Source organism: Sinocyclocheilus rhinocerous, unplaced genomic scaffold, assembly GCF_001515625.1.
Source record: "Sinocyclocheilus rhinocerous isolate Xijiao unplaced genomic scaffold, SAMN03320098_v1.1 scaffold946, whole genome shotgun sequence".
NCBI lineage: Eukaryota > Metazoa > Chordata > Actinopteri > Cypriniformes > Cyprinidae > Sinocyclocheilus > Sinocyclocheilus rhinocerous.
The window spans coordinates 1975259-1999218 of NW_015633151.1; the positions used below are offsets into that span (position 1 = coordinate 1975259).

General features: G+C 35.0%; 1 protein-coding gene across 1 annotated transcript in view; it reads right to left on the reverse strand.

Moving 5' to 3' along the window:
* The window catches only part of LOC107743214 (collagen alpha-1(XIV) chain-like), a 126598-nt gene that overhangs the window by 28408 nt on the left and 74230 nt on the right, over nt 1-23960 (reverse strand). The window contains exons 23-31 of the mRNA XM_016556357.1: nt 22149-22223; nt 20258-20397; nt 18365-18488; nt 12082-12225; nt 11767-11931; nt 10624-10662; nt 9067-9205; nt 7506-7648; nt 6774-6883 (exon numbers count right to left, since the gene is read on the reverse strand). Coding sequence (XP_016411843.1) covers nt 6774-6883; nt 7506-7648; nt 9067-9205; nt 10624-10662; nt 11767-11931; nt 12082-12225; nt 18365-18488; nt 20258-20397; nt 22149-22223 — 1079 coding nt within the window. The remainder of the gene's footprint in view (nt 1-6773; nt 6884-7505; nt 7649-9066; nt 9206-10623; nt 10663-11766; nt 11932-12081; nt 12226-18364; nt 18489-20257; nt 20398-22148; nt 22224-23960) is intronic.

The following is a 23960-nucleotide window of genomic DNA, read 5'->3' on the forward strand; positions in this document are numbered from 1 at the left end:
CACACATCGCCTGTTAATGGATTTGGGGTCTAAAACTCAATTTTCTCCAGTTCACTAAATGCAATTGTAAGTGCGAGTGTGCTGTCAGACAGGCGGGCTGATAGCAGACTCAGACCAAGCTCATTATTATGAAATCTCACATCAACGTCAATTATAAAGCATTATGAAGGGAGGCTGTTTAATGCTCAGAAATTAAACTTCTCTATCAGGGTACAAAAAAAACAGGCTGAGACAGATGAAATTTGGTTAAGTCTGTGAGGTGCTACGCTTGTGTTTTGGCAAATATGGATTTTCATACTCAATATCACCTTCCATTTTCTGAGCGGCAGGTGTTTCTGCAGCGAAAGCCAATTAGATTGTGCAGCTGCATCAGTGACATGCCGTTTAGGCAGGGACGGGTCCATGTGCTGCATGTGTTTAACCTGACAGTGGGGCTGAGAGTGTTTATGAGTGTGTCTGAACTGGTCTGCTGGTGTGTAATAATGATCTTCTAAGCAGGAGTGGCTGCTGATGGTCACATCTGCCTCCTGATCAGTTTCAGGATAATTCTGTTTCCAACATGATGAACTGGCTCATTTCACACAGCAGGCTGTCCCCATTTCAAACATACAGTGATTGTTTGTTAATCTGTATTTTTGGCTTCTATGGTATTACTAGCAGGTTAGTATGGTTTATGCTTTTATGTGTGTGGGTATGTGTGTTTGTGTGCATTATTTAATAATACTTTTTTAATAATTTAATATTTAATAATAATATAATATAATGTAATGTACGTATATAATTTAATATCATATAATATAATAGTTTCATAATACAATTAAACAACACAAGACAAAGAAAACTGCTTAAGAAAACGTTTTTCCCAGGGTTTGCTTGTCTATTTTGTCTTTCCTCAACTTTGTATCATTGGCAGATCAGTGGAGTCTCTCTTTTTATGGCCTAAGGGACAGACCCAGGCAAGCATTAGAGACAAAGCCCCTTCAGTTCATTTGACGGCCATACTCATAACGCCCCTGGGCAGCTTTTTCAAGTTCTGCAAGTACAGTCCTATCTACTTGAATTGTGACAAAGCGAAATCTGTTTAATCGTTTGTCAAGATCACATTTAAATAACGTGCTTCAAATAACAATTAAAATCTGACAACAACAAAAAAACGACAAAATGAAACGAAACGAAACAAAGCAAAACAAAACAAGGCAAAACAAAAACAAACAAAACACAACTTCACATTGGTCCAGCTAATTCATACCAAAATAAGGAAATTATTATACCAATGCTTCTGGGGGGATTAATATTTGGATACGAGTACGACTTTATTAGGATACTTATTCACAGTGATGGCATATTTACAGTCTGATGTTCTTTTCTACTTCACACTGCCCAAACATATGGCAACAAACAGCGGTTGTTGGGTTTTGCTGGATCTGTGTGCATGTTGGTGATTGGGACAGTGTGAAAATAACTTATGTTCTAGATCACTAAGTCCTCCTGCACCTGTCTAAATCCAAACAACCAACTTTAGAATGTTTAAAGTGTCACCATTTGTTAGTATTTATTATATCAGTGGAAACCAGCCTCTTCAGCCATAAAATTATTATTAGTTTTTATGCTGCTTTGGTTTTTGCTGGTTAACAAAATAGTCTTTTTGATACTAAGTTGATTGGTTTTTTTTTGTTGTTTGCTTGTTTTTTGAAGTTTTGAATTCAGTTAAGTTTTTTTCCCCTCAATGAAAGCTGATGGCAAGTATTCATTACCATTATTACTTAAAATGAAGGATAATTTGACTTTACGAACTTGAATTGGATTTAAGGATGATAATAGTACAGTAGGATAGTAATAGAAAGATAATAACACCAATGACAAATTTCGGAAATAACAACAACAACAATAATAATAATAATTATTATTATTATTAGATGTGTCAATACAATCTCAAAACAAACAATGTATCATATTATAGTAAAATCCATGGATGGATGGATGAATGAATCAGTTCTTGTTGTAGATGTAGAAACATCTACAAAGCTAGCATGTGACAAAAGAACATTATGAATGTGATTACACATTATTTATCACATGTATCTTTATATTTCTTCATGACGTATGCTGTTTATGAACAAGTGTTGTCAGAGTAGCAATGTTTCACTCAGTTTGAAACTGCTTGTGTCAGCACTTCCTCCAAATGTATTCCACACTGTTCTAACCTTGATTCTAAATGCACACAAGAGCATAAAAGTACAGAACACTACCAAATAACTTCCATAAGATGAGCATGTATCTGAAGCGTAGCAGCATCCACATGACTTACTCTCATGACCTTACAAAATCGCAACCGTTGAGTACTTGGTTTTAGAAAGTGTGGAATAAGTCATGGTTGAGAGGAACGAGGCATTTTTAATAGAGGGCCGACAAGAGTCCTAGACCCTCTGAGCTCTTCCAAGTCAGGGGCTTTGTTTAAAAGCCTTCATAACAACTGAAGCCAACTGTGCGTTACTTGGGGTCAGTGGTATTGAGGACAGTGACTGCCGTGCAAAAAGGGTTTACATTGTGGAAATCAGATTCAGCTGTAGCCAGATAAACTCTCAGCTTTAGCCACAAGCGCCGAATACGGAGCTCATTAGCAACTACAAAATGAAACCGTGCCAATTCAATGCTGTTGCGGCGCTCTATAAAGCAGATTATATTAGTTTATATAATATACTTAAATGCAAATAGAGATAAATTAATGTAGCGTGTCTTAGTTTGCATTCGTCGCTCTGTTAAACACGGTTTGTGTTTATTTTTCATATTTGTGTCATTCTCAAATAATGGAGATTTTCTGATTTACAGATTGCTGAAATTTTGGTTTTAATTCAGTTTTCTCCCATAAAAGTGATGTTTAATGTTTATTTTGACATTATTAAACATCATAATTGATCATTTGATATCTGTTCAATAATTTTATCTTGTTTTATTTAACAAATAAAGAAAGAGATTTCTGAGATTCTAAGTGTCAGTATCATCTAAAAACACACTAATTAATCAAAAATAAATACTTAAATTACAACATTAAGTCCTTTTTTGTACTGAAAATCTTTCAAAAGAACATTAAGCAGTGTAACAGTACAATTAAAAACAAGTAACAGTGATATGGAAAAACCCAGCAATTGGGTTGTTTTGACCCAGCGGTTTGAGTTAAATGTTTGACCAAGCTGGGTAGTTTTATTTAACTCAAAATTACTATATTTCTTGCTTAAAATGAACCCAAAGTAAGTTGGAAATTAACATTTATTAATATGTTTAATAAATGAACATTTAGCAATATGTTTAATAAATAATAATTAAATAATAATTAAAAAAACATTTATTAAATTGCTTATTAATAAATGTTCACCTTTTGATTATTACCTATGCCTCTAGTAATTAAGTGTCTGATTTAAAATTTCCAACTTATTTTGGGTTCATTTTAAGCCAGACATATATATTTATATATTTAAACAGTTAAGTTAAATAAAGCTACCCAGCAGGTTGGTTAAACATTTAACCCAACTGCTGGGTCAAAACAACCCAATCACTGGCTTTGTCCATATTTAACCCAACTTTGGTTGTTTTTAACCCATCATTTTGTGTAATGGCACCTTTAAAATAACCAATATTTTTTTACAAATGTATTTTTACATTAAAATATAAAATTACAAGTAACATTTTTTAAATAAAAAGATGTAAATAAATAATAATGTAATTAATAAAATTAATTACTGTAGTTCAAAAAATCATTTATTTTAATTCAGTAATTTAGTTCAATTACAAATTAACCACAAATTAACATGATTATGAATAATCTCATAAAAATTCACTATATGCATATTTAGGCTCATACATTGAACCTGAAAGAACTTTTCTAGAATGTTTTTGTATTATCAAAATACAGGTTTATAAAATTAATAGTAAAGTTTAACTAAAGTTTAAAAATGAGACTTATAATGGTATAATGCTAACTTATAATGTCATACAAGTGGTATAGCAGATGAAAGGGACAAGGATTTTTCAGGAATCTGACAAATTCAGTTAATCTTATATTAATAATATGGAGTTTCTTGAAAAGTCAAGAGACATGTTTGTCATCAGAATTTGAGAATGATCCACATAAAAGTATAAAAGTTGTCTTCAGAAAACTATTGAACGAGCAATAAAAAAAGAAAATTCTTCAATGAAGGTGTCTAAATTCTGCTTATTCGCCACCATTTAGATGAGACAGGCAGAGATTCATTTATTAATTCAGGATCCGTAGCGGAGACGGTGCTGAAGTAATCTGTTTTACTCACAGACTCTAATCTTGACGAGCTCTGCCAAGAGGGATTACCCTACAAACACATCATAAGTGATGTCGGGAGAATACTCGCTCATAAACACACACGCCACTGCATCAAAGGCTGCGGGTGGCTTGTCATGCACTCAAAGGTAGAACACACTTGGCAGGAAAAGGGAATTATAACCAGACAAGCAACACACAGAGCCTTGGAATACATCAGACAGCCTCTCAAAACTACTGGAGGGCGGAAGAGTGATAGAGAGCTCTTCACCAGCACGGATGTGAAGAAAGAATACAGAAAATGAACAGGACAGGGCTATCATAAGCCATTTTCATACTGTCAGGACTCTGTAGTGCATGCCCTGGGTGAAATAATAATTGAAATTCCCCGGTGTACATTTTAGAAACATGGCTGACAGCTGACACGTTTGTTGTGTTTAAAACGGGTACATGTGTGAATACATTATATTTTTGTCATTTAGTTTTTACTTTATTTTAATTCATTTAGCTGAAATTAAGTTAATATAATAGTGTATTTTAAAGCCTACTATGTTTTTCCCCCAAAAGGATGTGTGAGATCAAACAATAATTGGCAGATTGAACAAAATGTAAAGAATTTAAAATGCAAAGATGAAATCTGAAGGTCAGAAAGCGTAATTCAATCATGACAACTCTCGGAAGATTTTAGCATGGTGATGGATATGACAATGTTAATGTATTTGGTCTTGGCGGAATAGATCTGCTACGCTGCTGCTGAATTGCTGCTGCTGTTGGTTATTGCTGTAGTTGTAGATTATTGCTGCTGCTGCAAGCTGCCAGTGCATATGGTGATACGGTGCCTTGAGTATTTAAGACATACTGCTGCTGCACAAATAGCATATAAAATAACCCCGTAGCAGATCTATACAGGTGGAGCTGGGGAAGGTGGAGGGTTTCAGAGAAACTCTGAAAGCGCGCTGCAGGAATCTCAAGTGAATGCTAGCCAGCCATATAAATGCAAGGCAGTAAGCTCATTGGCTGCATATGCAGCATGAACCAATCAGATTGTGCCAAGTCGTTTAACTCTCTGAATAGCATCAGTTACGTTAACACCCCGTCAGAATGCGCCATCTAGAGTTTCATGACTGAACTATATATATATATATATATATATATTACTGATCCTGGGAGAGTTGACTACAATGCCGGCAGTTCTGACTCACATTCTGTAAGTACGTTTTCATTTAAAGGATTTGCCACTGATGATTCAAACGCGAGTTTTGGGCATTTGAGCCGGCCTTGTTGTTTGTCATTTCTCCGATCACAAATGCAGACATGGTTTTATGTTTACGCGGCGCGATGCAACGCAACGCGTAAAAAGACAGTCATTATAATCAGTAATTATGTCCCCACTGGATGCAACAAATGCCTCGTTTGTAATGGGTTTTAGTGTTTATGTCTCGTCGCTCCGGCCGGCCACGGCATCAACAGTATGGTGAGGGGTGTAACATTTCCGTCTCACGCTTGAGGTATTCGGCCAATCACAACGCACTGGATAGCTGGCCAATCACAGCACACCTCGCTTTTTCAGACCGATGAGCTTTGTAAAAATCGACGCGTTTCAAAAAGGCGGGGCATAGAGGAGAAACAATAATGTACAGTATGTGGAAAATAATGTGTTTTTTTTTACTTTAAACCGCATAAACACATTTCATAACACCAAATACACAAAATAATGTTCTTTTTAGCAGCATCATATGACCACTTTAAGACATACTGCTGCTACACAAATAGCATATAAAATAACCCGTAGCAGATCTATACAGGTGGAGCTGGGGAAGGTGGAGGGATTCAGAAAACTCTGGAAGCGCACTGCAGGAATCTCAAGTGAATGCTAGCCAGCCATATAAATGCAAGGCAGTAAGCTCATTGGCTGCATATGCAGCATGAACCAATCAGCTTGTGCCAAGTCGTTTAACTCTCTGAATATCATCAGTTACGTTAACACCCCGTCAGAATGCGCCATCTAGAGTTTCATGACTGAACTATATATTTATTACAGTAACAAACCAAATAGCTGTTTAAACATTATGAATCTACTGTAAATGGAAAAAACTTCAATTTCATGTGACACAAAATTCTCTTGTGTCCAAACTTGTACATAATCAGGTGAGAATGAGGCAAAACAGACAGCTAAAATATACTAAAAACATCAGCGATATTCGGTTCTGACAGTTAAGGCAAAACTATAAAGAAAATGAGGTAACTTTATAAAGGAAAATTAGTGTATTCAGCTGTATTTGGTCATTTGGTGCATGAATGGTCATAGTATGAATTAACATAAACTTTGGTTACTATAATTCAAGCATTTCCAAAGTCCAGCTTAAATCATGACTTTCCTGACAAGAAAGAGAAAACCTCAACCATGAGACTGAAACACAAATGACTGTATAGTTTCTGTAATCATAGTCATAGCTGGATCATAAATAGAAGAAAGACTGACCTTATGGAAACTACCATAGAAAATCTTCTTAATTTCACTTCCTTCGAAAGTCACTGTTTGAAATTCTCCCTTGTAGTCGTAATTGAAAAAGGTTAATGTTTTCCCTCCGTCTGAAGAGAGACAAATAAAAATTAGACACAAGGGTTTTAGATCGTTTAAGTCAGTGGTTCTCGACTGGTTTTGTTTCAGGACTAAGATTTTACATGTATGAAAATGCATTTTGGTCAACACAAACCATGTTTATTCCATGTTTACATACGTGAATGCAGTCTTGGTTGCATTTTCTTTTACCTTGTGTAATTTACATGGTTTAAGAATACACTGGTATCTGCATAATTTTTTTGCCAAGGAACCACACAGTTTATTAGACACACAGCTTTTGACACCTACAACAAATAAAATGCAATGTGTTTTCTGCAACCTTATAAAAGCAGATCATCCCATGTTTTTTTAACTTTTCATGATTATATGGTTAGTTAGGAGTGTTTCTGTTTGCATCCCATTTTTGGGTTACAACCCACCAGTTGAGAACCACTGTTTGATGAACATATAATTGATCAAAAGGAAAAATATATGTTATTGTAGAACATTTTTAAATAATTTAAATCATTATTAAGCCATTATTTTTATTTTATTCGTTTTTTTATTAAGATGAATGAAAATTAATGAATGAAAGATTTTATGTTAGGCCTGCATAGGGGCATAAAGCAAATCAAAAACATTAATACTCACTATCCAGGATAATGCCCACAAGTGGCTCATTGTTTTTGTCAAGGATTTCCCACAATGCAAAAGGTTCCTGAGGAGTTTCAGGCAGTATGCGGAACAGCATAGATATAGTGTAGTCAGAGGGAAGGCCTTCAGGATGTAGATACCTGTCAACATAAATCATACATATGCAAACTCCTTCACATCAAGTTTGAAATAATGAACTGAAATGATCGGTCACTTTTTAAAGTTTTTTTTTTTTTTTTTTTTTTGAGGTTTTGAATAGCCCCACACATGATATGTGGAAGGAAAGAGGTTAACATGGAAGAGGAAGATATTATGGCCACAAATTAAGACTCTGTTCCCTCATTTTAGATAAATAGTGTTTAGCCACATTGTAAGAATTAGTTCAATCACAGAACGAATTAGTACAACGTGGCCACAATTTACCTAAAACAGAACTAAATAATCAAATGTGGCAACAAATGAATAAGACTATTTTTTTCTGCATGTCATGTATAGGGTCTGTACTGAACAATTGTGCCACATTTAGTTTATTTGATTAATTCAAATTTGGCATCAGACTTATGTGAATAGTTTTGGTACAAAAAAATTGTTAACAATTTTTAGATCTAAATTTGTGAGGCATCAGACTATTTGAGAACTTGTTGATGACTTGTTTTTTGAAAGTCTTGACATTCATATTGTGACAGTCGTTTTTTAGTTTATTTATTTATTAAATTTTTAGAGAGTTAAGAAAATTAAAATACAGATACACCACTCTTATAACTTCACAACACGAGCAAAAAACATGTCAAATATATTGATATTTCTTATCTCCCTTGAGCCATTCCAATGCAACCCACATCGGACAAATTAATCAGACAAATCAGTGTGAAATATAACACAACAATGGCACTAAAATGTAATAAAACAAAACAAATAACTAAAATAAACACTGATCAATATTACATTAAATGGTTGAATACTGCAAAAAGAAACTGCACAACCAGTAAAACAGATCTTCTACTACACGAGCACTCTCCTCTGAAGAACAAATGTGAACTGCATCCAGAGCGCTGCCATTACCTTGTGAGTCTTTGGCCTTTCTCATAATCACAGATGAGATTATCATAATAACAGTGTTGTAGTAATTCCCAGCTGCCTGAGTGCGAGTTAAAGCGAGGCTGTGGTGTGCGAGATTTACAGGAGTGGAGACCCTCGCGCTGAAACCCTCCACTGTAATAACAACATTCCCCCTGAGTGCAGGAAAGTGAAGCCTAATCTAAATATTATCGCATGCTAGACAGGAGGAGGAGGGTCAGTGCTCTGGGATCAGGCACAGAAGGCCGATCGCGCTTTATTTTGCATTTAAGTGTGGGGCTAATCGGTTCCTGCTCACTAAAACCACTTCATTTAGATTCCATTAACTTGATCTGTATTGTGGTTTTGATTTGACAGGTGACATATTTCAGCTAACACAGATTTTTCTCATTTCAGAGAGTTTCAGTTGAGCGTGCTGGTACGCTTTCATACATACAGAAACACAGTTCACACACACACACACACACACACACACACACACCTGGTAGGCTGAGAGACGAGGGCGTCCTTGTGCAACCGATAGCAGGGGTAGCTGTTGAAAGTCCCAGGCTCCAGTGAGACACCTTGCACGCTGCTGTAGTGCTTCTCCACCAAACCAAACATCTCCATCATACGGAAGCCTGCAAAGGACAACGGATAAATGTGAAGTATGCTATTCTAACGAAACAGTACCGGTTAACGTTTTGAGGTCGGTACGATTTTTTTATCAGACTTTATTTTAATGTCCAGTTCTCGCAATTAACAAATCATTAACTACGACTTTGCCTCAATAAACTCCTAGTTTGCTGCTCATTAATAATTAGTAAGGTAGTTGTTAAGTTTAGGTACTGTATTAGGGATGTAGAATGTGGTCTTGCAGAACGTGCACTTTATAAGTACTGATAAACCGCCTATACGTTAATAATAGGCATGCTAATAAGCAACTACTGTAGATAATAGTAAGAATTGGTCCCTATACTAAAGTGTTTTTGAAAAAAGTCTGTTATGCTCACCAAGGCTGCATTTGTTTGATCAAAAATACAGTGTAAAAACAACAGTAATATTGTAAAATATTATTGAAATTTAATATAACAGTTTTCTATTTTGATATGTTTTAGAACATAATTTATTCCTGTAATGGCAAAGCTGAAATTTCAGCAGTGTCACATGATCCTCCAGAAATCATTCTAATATGCTGATTTGGTGCTCAAGAAACATTATTATCAAAATTTAAAATAGCTGGAAAACAGCAGCTAAATATTTTTGTCCAAACCATGAAATATTTTCTGAGGATTCTTTGGTGAATAGAAATTTATTTGAGAAAAAATATTTTAACAATATTTAAAAAAAAACTACGTTCTTGTCACTTTTGGACAATTTAATTCATCCTTACTGACTAAAATAAATAAATACAATTCTTAAAATAAATAAAAATCTTAATAATAATAATAAAAGATAAATAAAAATCTTACTGACCTCAAACTTTTAGTGAGTAGTGTATGTACATCAAATTTTAGGAAATTAATAAATTTTAAAAAATTTGAAATGAGAAAGAGTGATTCATTCAGTGGCCTGCATTTCGATGTCTTAATAATGTTAAAAGACTTTCCTATGGCAGATTTCTATATTATACATTAGATTATAAATATTACAAATATATTACATATGAATATATTATTATATCATACAAAATAAAAAATTTCATAAATATTTATCATTAAAAAAAAAGCTTATAATTTCCCCAAAAAGTGTAAACAGTAGCTATGGCAAAAACTTGATTGAACAAGCAACAATGGCTCAAGCAACAGTATGTTTGTCCATCTAGTGAAAGACAGGCCGTGTGAAAAGGAAAATTAAGTGTTTTTTTTTTCTTTCTTCCAGATCTAGATTATGGTGTGAATAACATGACCCACGGCTCCTAATTAAGTAAAGGGGTTGTTAAATACTGACAGAGGATGAATATATCTAATTCTTCAAATAAAGCCTTAGATCCTATCCTCCTACCCAGCACAATGATGGAGAGGTTAGTGTGAACCAGGAGCATTTATTGTTGTCTTACCTGCTAAAGTGTTCCCGCTCATTAACATCGAGGGGCAAGCTGTAAAAGAAAATAGAACAGAGTGTAAAACCTATCAATTCCCCAAGAACAAAGTGATTTTTGGAAATTATAGGTTACATGATGCATTCAAATATTTTTTTCTGTTCAGAGACCATTTTCAAACTTCAAACTTTTATTTTAGACTTGACGTAAACTCACAAGGGATGACTTAAGAGAACAAAAGAGCAAAGAACTTAAAGTAATCCAAAAGTAATTACCCTGCCATCTAAAAAGTCTTCAAACTTTATTCATCATATCGCAAGTCGTTGCTTACCTATCTTCAAATGTTGACTAGCAAACATGCCAAGGACACTGGTCAATCGTACTGTTTAGTGGGCATTATTTAAAAAATACGTTTGATGTAATTGAATAATTAATGTTATCCACAGCATTGTGACATACTAACATACTGAGATAGCAACCTCATTTCATCATTTTAAAACCCATTTGTTCCATCAACTTCTGATTTTTTTTTTTGACAGTATAATTAATCTTAAAGTTGCAATCAAATGTAAGTAGCGACAGATCTTTTCTTCCATACTGTGACATACATTCAAGTGTAACATTATCGACAAAGAAAAAAATGCGCTTGAACTTGGTTCTATGTATTGATCGTGGATTTTGAGATCTGGGTGCTGCTCTCAAAACTGGGACAGTTGAATGCATTTATTTAATGTAGTCTGGCCAGCAACAAGCCACAAATACTTTTGATTCAACAGTTTATAATTTGATTGGTCTAAAACTGACTTGACTTGTCATCATTAGTATATGTCGATAGTAAACATGATTATTGGAAATGAGTGTTTCAAACACAATAAAATGTCTTGAAAGTATAACATTACTTGTACAAGACAGTTCTGGTTCTGGTTTCTGATTGGTCAATATGTCATCCTAGCTATTCTCAAATACAGACACTGTTCTGTTAAATCAGGGACTTTATCTTCTAGCACAAGAATGTCACTTAATAAAAAATTCAATGACAATTGGTGTCCTTGATATTCTTATTGTGTAGCACGTCTAAGCATATTAAAGCTAGCAAGTTCTCTACCACATGTCACAGCAAACTGCAAGAGGAAGTTTCTGTGGATTCTCAAAGGGACGTACTGGCAGTCGCAGCCTCACAAACAAAAGTTATGAGCTGTTCTTCAATTTTCTTGAAGGCATCCAGATCGTCCACAAAGAACACATGTCTCTCGCTTGGTTTGCTGGCAATGTTCACCAGCTCCCCGTAGTCAGCATCAGCGAAGCCAATGGCAAAGATAATGTAGCCTACGGTGAAACAAGAAAGCATTACTTTTATTACAGCATTTAAAGTTCTATTTTTAACAACCAAACCACTAGACACTCAGTGTTTTTCTACAGCTGCTGTTTATTATGCTCATTTTTAGATTCATACAACGTGAAAATGAAATCGCTCACCTTCCATCTGCATCTCCTTAGAGATCTTGTTGACATCATCTTGAGATCGCCCATCCGTGAGCACCACCAGCACTTTAGGAATGCCCCTCCTTACGCCCGCGTCCTCAGCAAAGATGGCCTCCTTCACATGCTTAATGGCTCGACCTGAATCAAGAGTCATAAACATAGATGTTACTGTCTCATGCCAGGAGCAGGATTTACACCACTTCACGGACTCTGGGATGCCAAAAAGTGATGGATTTTACAGGAACTTGCATCCTGACAGAGTGATTTGCATTTGCCAGAGAGATATATTTTGTTGAAACATTATGCCAGTACCTGCGGAGAGCTGGAATGACGATCAATGAGGTGAAAGAACAAAACCTTTGACAATAAATAATTACTGAAAGGTGTGAATTCATAAACGATTTCCTGGAAATGGTGTGAAAATGAAGCTGCTATGACGAGTGGTTTCTGATTCATTGTGTTTTTACAGTCTAAAAAAAAATTAAGCAAAACAGAAAATGCCATGACTGTTCATATGATTCTGCCAGGACACTATGAGGTTGTTAAAGTTATCCGACAGTTAGTTTGGCTTTGTGGTACGTCTTCTCAGTAAAGTGTTTGCTTATGATTAGGGGAAATGTGTTGGTTGGCTAGAAGAGTTGGCAGACAAAGAGTAAATTTCTGGTAAAGATTTGTATTAGGAGAAATAACATCTGAATGTTTGCCCTTTTGAGCCACACAGATTTAATATGCTGATTTGAAAGTAACTTTTCCTTCAATTTTTTCCTTCAATTATTATAATTTTTTTTTCTGTATCAAAACAAATATTTAAATAGTTAAATACATTTTGGAGCCTGCAATAAATTATACAACCTATACAACCTGACAAACAAAATTTATGAAAAGAGTGTGAGAGGGAACGTTTCCCTAGTCGTTATTTAATGAATTAAAAAGGCTTAAACCCGTTATATAAACAATTATTTAAAAAAGGTAATAATAATCATCATAATTATGAATAATATATGTAAAATTATAAATAAATAATATTTTATGATACATTTTTTTGCTAAGTAAATAATGTATCATTTTTATTAATTATATATTATATACTTTTTAATATATTTATATATCTAAATACAGTTTTTCTAAATACAAATTTAAAAACATTTTAAATATTATTATTATTATTATTTTCCATTTAGGAGTTTGTTGGAACAGTTGAACAACTTTTGTCATTCATTAAAAAATGTATTTTATTTTGTGTACGCTTTACAAAAGCACTTACACTTTCATTTGCACCTAGTTGGGTTACGAAAATTGTGTGAGCTGGTCTCACCTACTATTTTTAGGTTCACAAAGTGCCAAGTATTTAGCACAGAGCAAAACAAAGTCAGACCCTTGATGAAATGAATTTTCAAAGCACTTTTTCCGTGACGAGTCCCAGCCGACCTGATCTATGGGATCTAACAAGCTGCACTGCCCCCATTTCAATATTTTACCATTATCACCAACTTGGCACTGTGGCTACAAGACATCAGCCGGGCTGCTCATTTCTAATTTGCATCTCTAATCTCTCAGAAACGTCTCAGGTTCCCCTGGATCAGCGAGTATTAGACACAATCCCCTCACAAAAGCTGCACTCTGAATAAAATATGGACGGGCGTCTGAGATGCTGCACTTTGGCGATACATTGCACCGAACTGAACAAGGGGACCTTGTGGCTATGCCTGACTGACTTCTGAAGCTGCCTGTTTTTCTGTCTGGCTTTTCTTCAGCTCCTGTCAGAATGAGACAAATGACAGACTAAGGAAGCAGACGGCAGCACCGTGTGAAGTGGGAGTTATTTTGTTTTAAAATAACAGGTGAGAACAAAAGAATTTCGACTGCAGATTGGAGTTGTGGCTAACTGTGGCCTCGAGTTGACGGGGGCAAAAGCACTGCTGTTTGACTGACAGATGAACAAGACATCTTGACTGCAGCATCAGTCAAAGTGTGCATTGACTGTTAATTTTTGTTTGTGAGTTTTGGCTAATACTTGTTTGAGAGGAGACTAGCGAGTACAAATCAACTAGAACCCCCACACTCACTCATGTTGTATAAACACATACGACTTTCTTTCTTCTGAGGAACAAAAATTTATAAAATTTGACATAAATGAATAAATGCTGTGTGTGTGTGTGTGTGTGTGTGTGTGTGGTGTGTATAGACAGACAGAGAGATACAGATATAGATACAACAGTTCTTTCTGGTTCTCGAATATGATTGTCTGACAGTCTTCTCCAGCAGTGTGATAATCTAGTGATAACAGAACTCCAACCATTTCACCTTTTAATCAATGCATGCTGATGAACTTTTATCATAGTGTATGGTAACCCAAGTGTTCAACATTCAACTCGTTCTTTTTCAAAATTATTATTTGTGATTTGAATTTTGTGAACAGAAATTCCTCTTGTGCTGTGTTATAAGCGAATCGAATTTGCGATCTTAGTGTTACGTTTTGCAAGAAAAGATAATTGTCTGTTTTGCTTATATAATAATAATAATAATATATATACATATTTGCTTATATAAGTTATATCTATACACCTTTCACTTTTTAAGACTAAAACAAAAGATGGATTCATTGTTATTCTTAATTAAAAAGCACAACAACAATAAAACAGTAGGCTACAATGACAAACTAGCTTACATAACGTTTATTAACAAAAACTAGTCAGATGAGGCATGGTATACACCACATGCTGTATTATATAATGACTAATAAATTACAGAATGTTTAGCAAACACTGAGGAATCAAAAAAATTTAAAATTTAAAATTAAAGAAAGCCTCCATAGCGTAACGTGAGGTAATCAGCAAAGATAACAAGCTTTTCAAAACAAAAACAAAAAGAAAAGTAAAACTAAACTGGCTGTCAGTGACAGGACTTGCATGTTTTTTTCCACAAGAATACCAACATGTTCATGTCTTTTACTTTACTTGAGCTTGAAAACCAAATCCTCCGTCTCCCATCATTTCCTCAGTATTCGCCTCATTTTTACCGCGCGCAGCGCACACCTTCGAGCTCGTGCTGACGCGGTGAGTTTAAACCAGGGTCTACACCTGAAGCACTCAAACTGAATGCACCTCTCTTCACGTGATCAGTGAATTCTGACTCCTGCTACAATGTGCCACGGCTCTGCAATGCGCGCTGTATGTAGCAGACACTTCGGAGCAGCGCAGACCGTGCACTTGCACAAATGCGACCACGTCAAATTTTAACTCGCACATTCTCAAAAAATTGTCGCAAATACGACCATTTTGGTCGCAGTATAGAGCCCTGTAAAGATAACGTATATTTGAAAATTAGCTTCTGCGTTTTCAGAGATGTGAGCTCCAGGGCGTCAGCAGCCATTCAGTGCTCATGAACCTGCCGAGAGCAGCCTCACTTCGGCCAGATCTTCCTGAATTTGCCACTGGCTCTGATGTCTCTATAGTAATAGACTTATATATTATTTGTTCCAGAGCAATAGTTTTGGCTGAGAGCAAAGTCTAAAGTTTTAGACTATTTACTATTTTATATAACTCTAATAATGGATATCAGAGCGCTGCCTTTGTACTTTTAACTGAATTGCTTAGCAACTTTTATGACTTTTATGATGGCTGTTGTTATTAAATATTATTATTCAATAAATAATATTTTATATAAATAATACTAGTAGTATTTAATAGCATTTAGTATTGAGAAACCATGTGTGTTTGTGATGGTGATTTTAGTTACATTATTCCGCCATTAGATGGCGACTGTGAGTCAGTAGTAAAGACTTTTATATTGAAGGACACTGAAACAGGGTAGTAAACAAGGAAGTTATTTTTACTTTCAACAACGCCTTGTAAGACAACAAACAAATGCACTGAGCAACACTGTCATCGGAAATCACCCTAAACAGATGAGAGTATGACAAAGATATCGCTTTCCTCAGCGGATATTGAAACTAATGTTTTATTGTGAATATGAGATTGAGCTGAAGAATGAATGCTGTATCAGATGCAGGTAATCACACTCGCTCAGTCCATCTCCCTCTCATAATACTCTACATAATACAGTGAGCTGTTAATACAGTAATAAAATAAGTATTTAATGAAGCAACTTAACTTTCCTTCGTTACTAGTTCTGAAGTGACGTTTTCGAATTAGTAACAGAGATTTGGGCTCAGCTGTTAAACTGTCAAACTGAGATTTGAATCCGTGGGATGAAAGTAGTTTCGCACAAAAGAGGGATTTTAAAGACACTCCATTGTTTCTCTTATGTATTTACACACTCATTCCATCAAACTGTTGTATAAACGCAATATCACACTCGTAGCTGTGTGATATATCAGCAAATCGCAGCCGTGCTGATATACAGCCATATTGCACTGCTACTCGTGTGATATTGTTCATTTATAGCTCTTATAGCTCTTAGATACAAAGATAATTAATATTTAAATAAATAAGTATAAACAATTATAATATTATATTACTTTTAATAAATAACATTAACATATAAAAACAAATGTAAAAGATCATTCAAAAATGTAATTTTGTGTTCCACAGATACACATATGAGTTTGGAATCACATGAGAGTAAATAATTACAAAATGTTCATTATTAATTATTCCTTTAATATACTAATGAGAAAATATGTGGGTTAGTGTCATGCCATAGGCCACAAAACTGTACTATACCATCAGGTAAAACTGAAAAAAAAAATCTGAAAACTTTGAACATCAAAACAACATTATCCCATTTAAATATTTTCCAAAGTAATTTCAGAGAAACGTACAGACCGTCTTAATACTCAGAAATGACTTCTCTTTTTTCTGAGTTTAAACACATTGAATAAGGCCATCACTTTGATCCTCACCTCATCCTGTGCATATGAATGTATGAAAATGCAGGCAAGGGATTAGCCCTAATACCCTCAGAAAATAAGTCATGCTCATGTTTCAAATGAGCAGCCCGGTAAAGCCGGGATGGATAAATGCACCGGGCTCATAATGCCTGGATCACACATGTCCACAGACATGTATCTGCTCTCACCAATGAGGCACAGCAACTGCCGCCCACCCCCTGACGGGGGGCTCATTGCCATGGAGAATATACCTTATACGGGGACGTTTTTGTGTGTGAGGACACAGCAGGGTGGGGGCTGCCGTTCCTCCGCCGTGTGGAATGAAAGGTGTTTCATTTTAGAACAAAGACTCACAGCAAGACAGCATGAACACAAGCGCAGGGACACACCATGCTGCTCTGCTGCTCACTGAGAACTGTGCCGCTTTTCAAACTAATACTATGAAGTTCTTGGTCTAGGTTTTCTTAAACAGGACATTAATAAAGAATTTCTATCAAAAGTATTATGAATAAATCTGGTCACCCATTACAAGACCAGTATGAATTTCCAAAATAGTACAGTAGAACTTGGTTTATGTAATGTGGTCTAGATATAATGTGGTCCAGATCTATCTTGTGGACTAGCTTGCTGTTCACCAGGAAAACCATTACGGCTATTAGAGAAGAACTTTAATATTTGTCTCCATGGCTTTGACTGTTTAAAGACCAATTTACCTTTAGACAAAAAAACAAACAAACAATTGTTTATTAGTGTTTATGTCCGGTTTTCCAGTAAAAATATCTAAACATACTTAAAATAAGATACATTAATTTGATAAGGAAACTTAATATTAAAACTTGTTTTTGGAGAATATATCTTGAACTGCAGTAAATTATAAAATGGTCAAGACAAACTTTGATGTTGGCTTGAGAAAGTTTGGCCAGAAAGTTTGAAGGAGTTTTAAATATTGACAAGATTAAAGATTGTAATGCAACGCAGGCCAGATGAGACTAGTATAAAACAAACAAGAGAGTGAGCAAATGAGAGATAGATGGATGGATGGATGGATGGATAAAATGATAGAATGAGCAAACAGTAGATTGAATGACAGAATGAGCCAATGATAGAATGAGTGATAGAATGACCAATAGAATGAGCGAATAATAATATAAATGATAGAATGAGCGAATGATAATGAATGGCAGAATGAGTATAATAGAATCAGAAGATGAACAGGCAGACAGACAGACAGACAGACCGATAGACAGATAGACAGATAGATAGATAGATAGATAGATAGATAGGTAGATAGATAGATAGATAGATAGATAGTAGAATGTCTGTGTGCACGGAGATCTTTGAGAAGATTGTGATTAAACTCAGTTTGTCCATCACAAGAGCAGCTGTCAGTGGCGTTTAATTCAGTCTGAGGATTGAGATACATGCCTGTCTTGGTGTTTCCTCCCTTGTAGGTGATGCGCTGCACGGCGTCCAGCAGAGCCTCCTTATCGCTGTAGGAGCTGAGCTTGAACTCTGTTCTGGCGTCATCACTGAACTGAACAATGGCCACCTGTCAGTCGTAGAAAGTAAGTTAGTAGCCATTTATCACATGTTTAAAAGTAACAGTACATCAATGTCAGAAAGTATTTCCCCCTAGAATTGACTTTAAATGGCATTTCTGTACATTTATAGAGACATACTATATTTTTAACATACTTTAATACTGTTTAAATCATTATATTTATATTATATATTTATATTGTATTATATTATAACATAAATTCTCTATTTAATATATTTTAAAATGTCATTCCTGCAATGTCAAAGCTGAATTTCCAGCATCATTACTCCAGGCTTCAGTGTCACATGATCCTTCAAAATGCATTCTAATATGCTAATTTGGTGCTCAAGAAACATATCTTATTTTTATCAATGTCAGTGTATCAGTTGGGCTACTTAATATTTTTGTGGAAACCGTGATACATTTTCTTTTTCAGGATTCTTTGATGAATTTCAGTTTTTAAAAGAACAGCATTTATTTGAAATTGTTTGAAATTGAGTTTGCTGATGTTGAACCAGTTTGAGCCAAGTCAAACATATCTACATGGCCTTCAGCAGACGACAGAACGCAAACATCTGTGTGTAAAAGAAGATGTTTTATCCGTGCAATGTTCCTCTGTTTACTTTAGCTCCTGCCCTTGAAACGTGCTTATTCTCCAGTTTTCACATCCGTTGTAATGGGTCCACTGCTGTGATCCCTAAAGCTGCTGATGGGTTGTGATGAAGATCTTCTGAATCCTGGACTGACAAGTCTAGACAAAGGCTATTTTTATCTAATGTTCTCTCAGGCTACTGGGTTAAATGCTTGGTAGTGTGGTCTCTAGCCCAGAATAGCTATTCCCATGATGCCTCAGTCCAAAAAATGATCTTCTGAGAGAAGCAAAAAAAACCTTTTTGAAGCAAACCAGACATTATAAATTCAAAAACAGAGCTTCTCAATCTGTAGTGCCCACATGGCACATGACATGACTCTGCAAATTTATATTAGGCTATTAATGGTTTATGGTTTATATAAAATTCTATCGCAGATCTGTTCCTCGTGAAAAAGAAGTATGCTTTTTTTTTTTTTTTGAATACTGAAAGTGTACTTGTAGTGTACGTAAAGTCGTGTGGATTACTTGTGAATTATTGTGATGTTTTTATCAGCTGTTTGAACTCTCATTTTGACGGCACCCATTCACTGCAGAGCATCCATTAGTAAGCAAGTGATGTAAAGCTAAATTTCTCCAAATCTGTTGATTTCCGATGAAGAAAGAAACTCTTTTACATTTTGGATGGCCTGAGGGTAAGTAAATTGTCAGCAAATTTTCATTTTGGGGTAAACTATTATTTTCAGTAAATTCTTAAACATTAAAGGGGTCATATGATGCGATTTCAATTTTTCCTTTCTCTTTGGAGTGTTACAAGCTCTTGGTGCATAAAGAAGATCTGTAAAGTTGCAAAGACTAAAGTCTCAAATCAAAAGAGATATTCTTTATACAAGTTAAGAGTCAGCCACGCCTACCCACATTTCATTACACCAAATACACAAAATAATGTTATTTTTAGCAAACATCATATGACACCTTTAAGTATATAATTTCCTGTAATAAGTACTTGTGCCCTCAAAAAACAGTCAGTTTGCTCTGTGTTGACAAAATGACACACTTACAATTTTGCTTTTAGCTCAGCATGATAGTGTTTTTTTTTCATAAAAAATTTAGAAAAGTTATACAATGTAAACAAATAAAAACAATATGAAGCAGACTGAATTTTACAAATATTTCACGTGCAGCATACCTGTGTTCCCTCGGGGCCAATCACATCAAGTGCACCATTTGTGCTGTACAGGAAACGGATAATCTTCTGAAAGTTGTCATCTCCGATACTCCAGGAGCCATCTACAAGGAAGGCAAGGTCTGCCTTGGCTGCTTTGCAAACTGAGAAAGAAAGTTCGAAGACAGAGCAAGAGAGAGAGAGAGAGGAAGCAGGTGAAAAATCACTAGCTAAAATAAGAAATTCTCATTACTGTGTAAGCGCTGCAGTACAACAGATGTCAAATGATTCCAAACGCTTCCTTTCTCACTGACAGGATCTCCATCACAGCTAGCTGGATAAAACAAGGAGGCTTAATTAATTCCTAGATACTCTGCCAGACTGGTGCTTTGCAGGATTTAGGGCTAAACACATACACTGTCAGTTACCTGAAAATGTGCTTTATGTACTAACATCTAACTGGTTTTATTCAAGTCAAAATGATTTAGTGACTGAATCAATCTTAATAAATTAGGCTATATAAGTAAGTGCTAAATGCCACATACTTACTACATAAATAACTACAAATTATGCATAGTTAAGCAACAAACCCTAATCAGACTTTAAACTTAACCCTATAGTAAGTACATAGGACATGTAGTTAATTAGTATTACCAGTACTTCTTTGTGTAATTGCACTGTAACATTGTATGCCTTAAAATAAAGGCATAACCTCAAAAGTCTGTACTGTTAAGTGTTTGGAGCATTTCATTGGTTGGATGAGTCGCTGTTTTGAGTCTGAACAAGAATGGCACTGAACAAGACACATTGTTTGCGAATAAACTAAAAGAATCAAGCATTGTGCTCGTAAACAACTTGAATGAACTGGAAAGTCTCATTAGTGTACAGATTGGGACATCTTGTTCAGTTTGTCAATCTCATTCAGAACAAGGAGATAAATGGATTGTTTCGGTCATGAACAACTCTGTGAATTGTAACAAATTGGTTTATTAATTCATAATAAATAAATAAAAAATGCTCCCTAATATCCATATAATGTCAACTACTATTATTTTAGAGACAAAATCATTGTTTTTTTTTTCAGCAGGGTGCATTAAATTGATCAAAAGTGACAAAAGATTTCAAATATTTAAAATTAATGAAACTTTCTATTACTCAAAGGATCAAAAATGTATCACGGTTTCCAAAATGGCTGCTGAAAATTCAGCTTTGCTTTTAACACTGAATGAATCAGTGATCAAATCTGACTGAATCTTTTACGTAAACAGACTCATTAGACTCACTGGTATTAATTAAAATCCCCTTTTTTTTACCTACGCTGACATATTACCTATTAAAACAGCAAGTTTGTGAGGCATATCACACTTTCATCCAAGAACTAAACACGTGGACAAAATTAGACTCTCATTTTGATTTCATGAGGTCTTTAAGGTAGCAAATGTTTCACTTTTTACCATGTGACCTGTCCTTAATAAGAGTAATGTGTGACATGCAGGGCAACGCATTCAGGTGACTACCCAAACCCCAGAGATAAAGCCATATAAAACTAACAAATAAATCTAAAGAAGCATTTAGTTTCAGGGCAAGAAATTATTCAGGTGTGACTTTATGATGCATTAAACACCATAAGCTTTTGGCCAGACAATGAAACCAATATGTTCACTATAAAGTTTGAAATGAGGGATCTAAAAAAGATCTATATAAGGAGGTTAAATAAGTTCTGTGTGCCTTTATCAGATGTGTTGGGGAGACTCAGACATATTTATTGAGTGTGGAGTGGCTCCGAGAATAAGAAAAGGTTAGTTGTCAGCAGAGATGTGCGTTAGAGAAAGGTCACAAAACACATAGGGACATGGCCAACAAACAGGGAAAAACAATGGCAGACAGGCCAGTTTTTCCCACACTGGTGTCCTACCTTCTTTGGCTGGGGGGATGGTGGGAGGAGGGATGGTGGTGGGTGGTGCGGTCGGTGGCTGGGTGGGTGCTGGAGCTGCAGAAACAACAAAACAATACATAAACCAGAGCAGGGCCTGGCTGTCTTCACTTTATTACACACACAATCAGATTTGGGATCTCAACGGAAACCCAATTGTAAAAGAAAAAGGACACACTGCTCTACTGATGGTGGTTCAATCTGTTTCTCAGGCAATGATTGAGTGTATGCAGGGAAGATGTTGTCTGCACTTCATTGGCTGGAAATGACCTGTATCATTGAAGAGTTACTACTGCCTAATTGACACGCTAACATGTGAGTTATATACACTGAAACCTTTACAGTGTATAATCCCCATAAACTGCCAAAAAGTTAAAATTAAAAAGAAAATAAATATTTTAAAATGTTATTACAATTTAAAATGACTTTTATTTTAATATATTCTAAAATGTAATTTATTCTTGTGACGGTCATTACTGACTCCAGTCTTCAGTGTCACATGATCCTTCAGAAATCATTCTAATATGTTGAGTTGCTGTTATTATCAGTGTTGCAAACAGTTGTGCTGCTTCTTAAACCATGATACACCATGATTTTTTCCCCCAGGATTCTTTGATATAGTATACGCATATATTGGGTGAATTCAGGTAAATTGGGAAAATTTATGCCATTTAGGTGACTGGGAAGAAATGTCCCAATTAACCTGAATTCACAATATAAAAATCTAAGCATGTTTACATATTTTTATTATAATATGTAATATTTATATTTAATAAATTAGATTCACACACACACATACTGTATATATATATATATATAAAAAATATTAGTTTTATATAATATTTTATACTTATCCAAATTGTGTAAGATAAGAGTCATTTTGAAAGAATTAGGCAAATTAAAAGTTACGATTAGATTAGCACTTAAAACAAAACTTAGTAAATGGGGATAACAAATTTTTCATGTTTTGGATGTTTTGGTAAACAAGACCAAATAATTCATTATGATTTTTTTTTTCCCAGTAGAGAATCATGATAAAAGAATGCTGATAAAATTTGACGAGGTCACATATTGACATCTTTGTTTTTTGTTGCAAACAACAATTAGATTTTCAGCTGTTAAAATCTTATTTTTCTGTTTATGAATGCTGTTTATGAACTTCAGTCAGTCTCACGGAAGCCCATTTCTGCTACAGAAGAAAACATAAAAAAGTAAATGCTGGATTGTAACATCCGTTTATGCCTTTTAAAGATCTTAACTGCAAGATGTAAACTCATAATTATGAGAAATAAAATTATATATGTGATGCAAGATGCAAACTCAAAATCGTGAGACATGAAACAGTTCTGAGAAAAAAAAATAAATACTGTGAATTCTGTGATATAAAGCTTAACTTTTTTTATTCCATTGCATCAAAGGGCTTCCACACATTCTAGATAGCACTGGTGGCAAATAAAATAATAATCGTATCTGCTATCCAAAGGTTGTTTTGTCACTCAAAGGCAACAAACTAAGTCACCTTCAGGTGTTTTATTGGTGCCTAAAAGACCCCAGGGAGGTGTAGTGTCTGACCTAATTTAACACCCCAGTAAATCTTATTAAATGGGGGGTACAATGCTGTTTCATGCATTCAGAGTTGTTTACACTGTTAAAGAGTTGGATTCTCATGCACGGACAAAATTTCAAAAAACAATTTGGACGTATGACAGAGTATTTCTGTGCCAAAAATCTTACTTCTGGGTTCGTACAAGTTTCTGAGAGTTTTTTTTTTCTGTAATCAATACTGTAGTATAC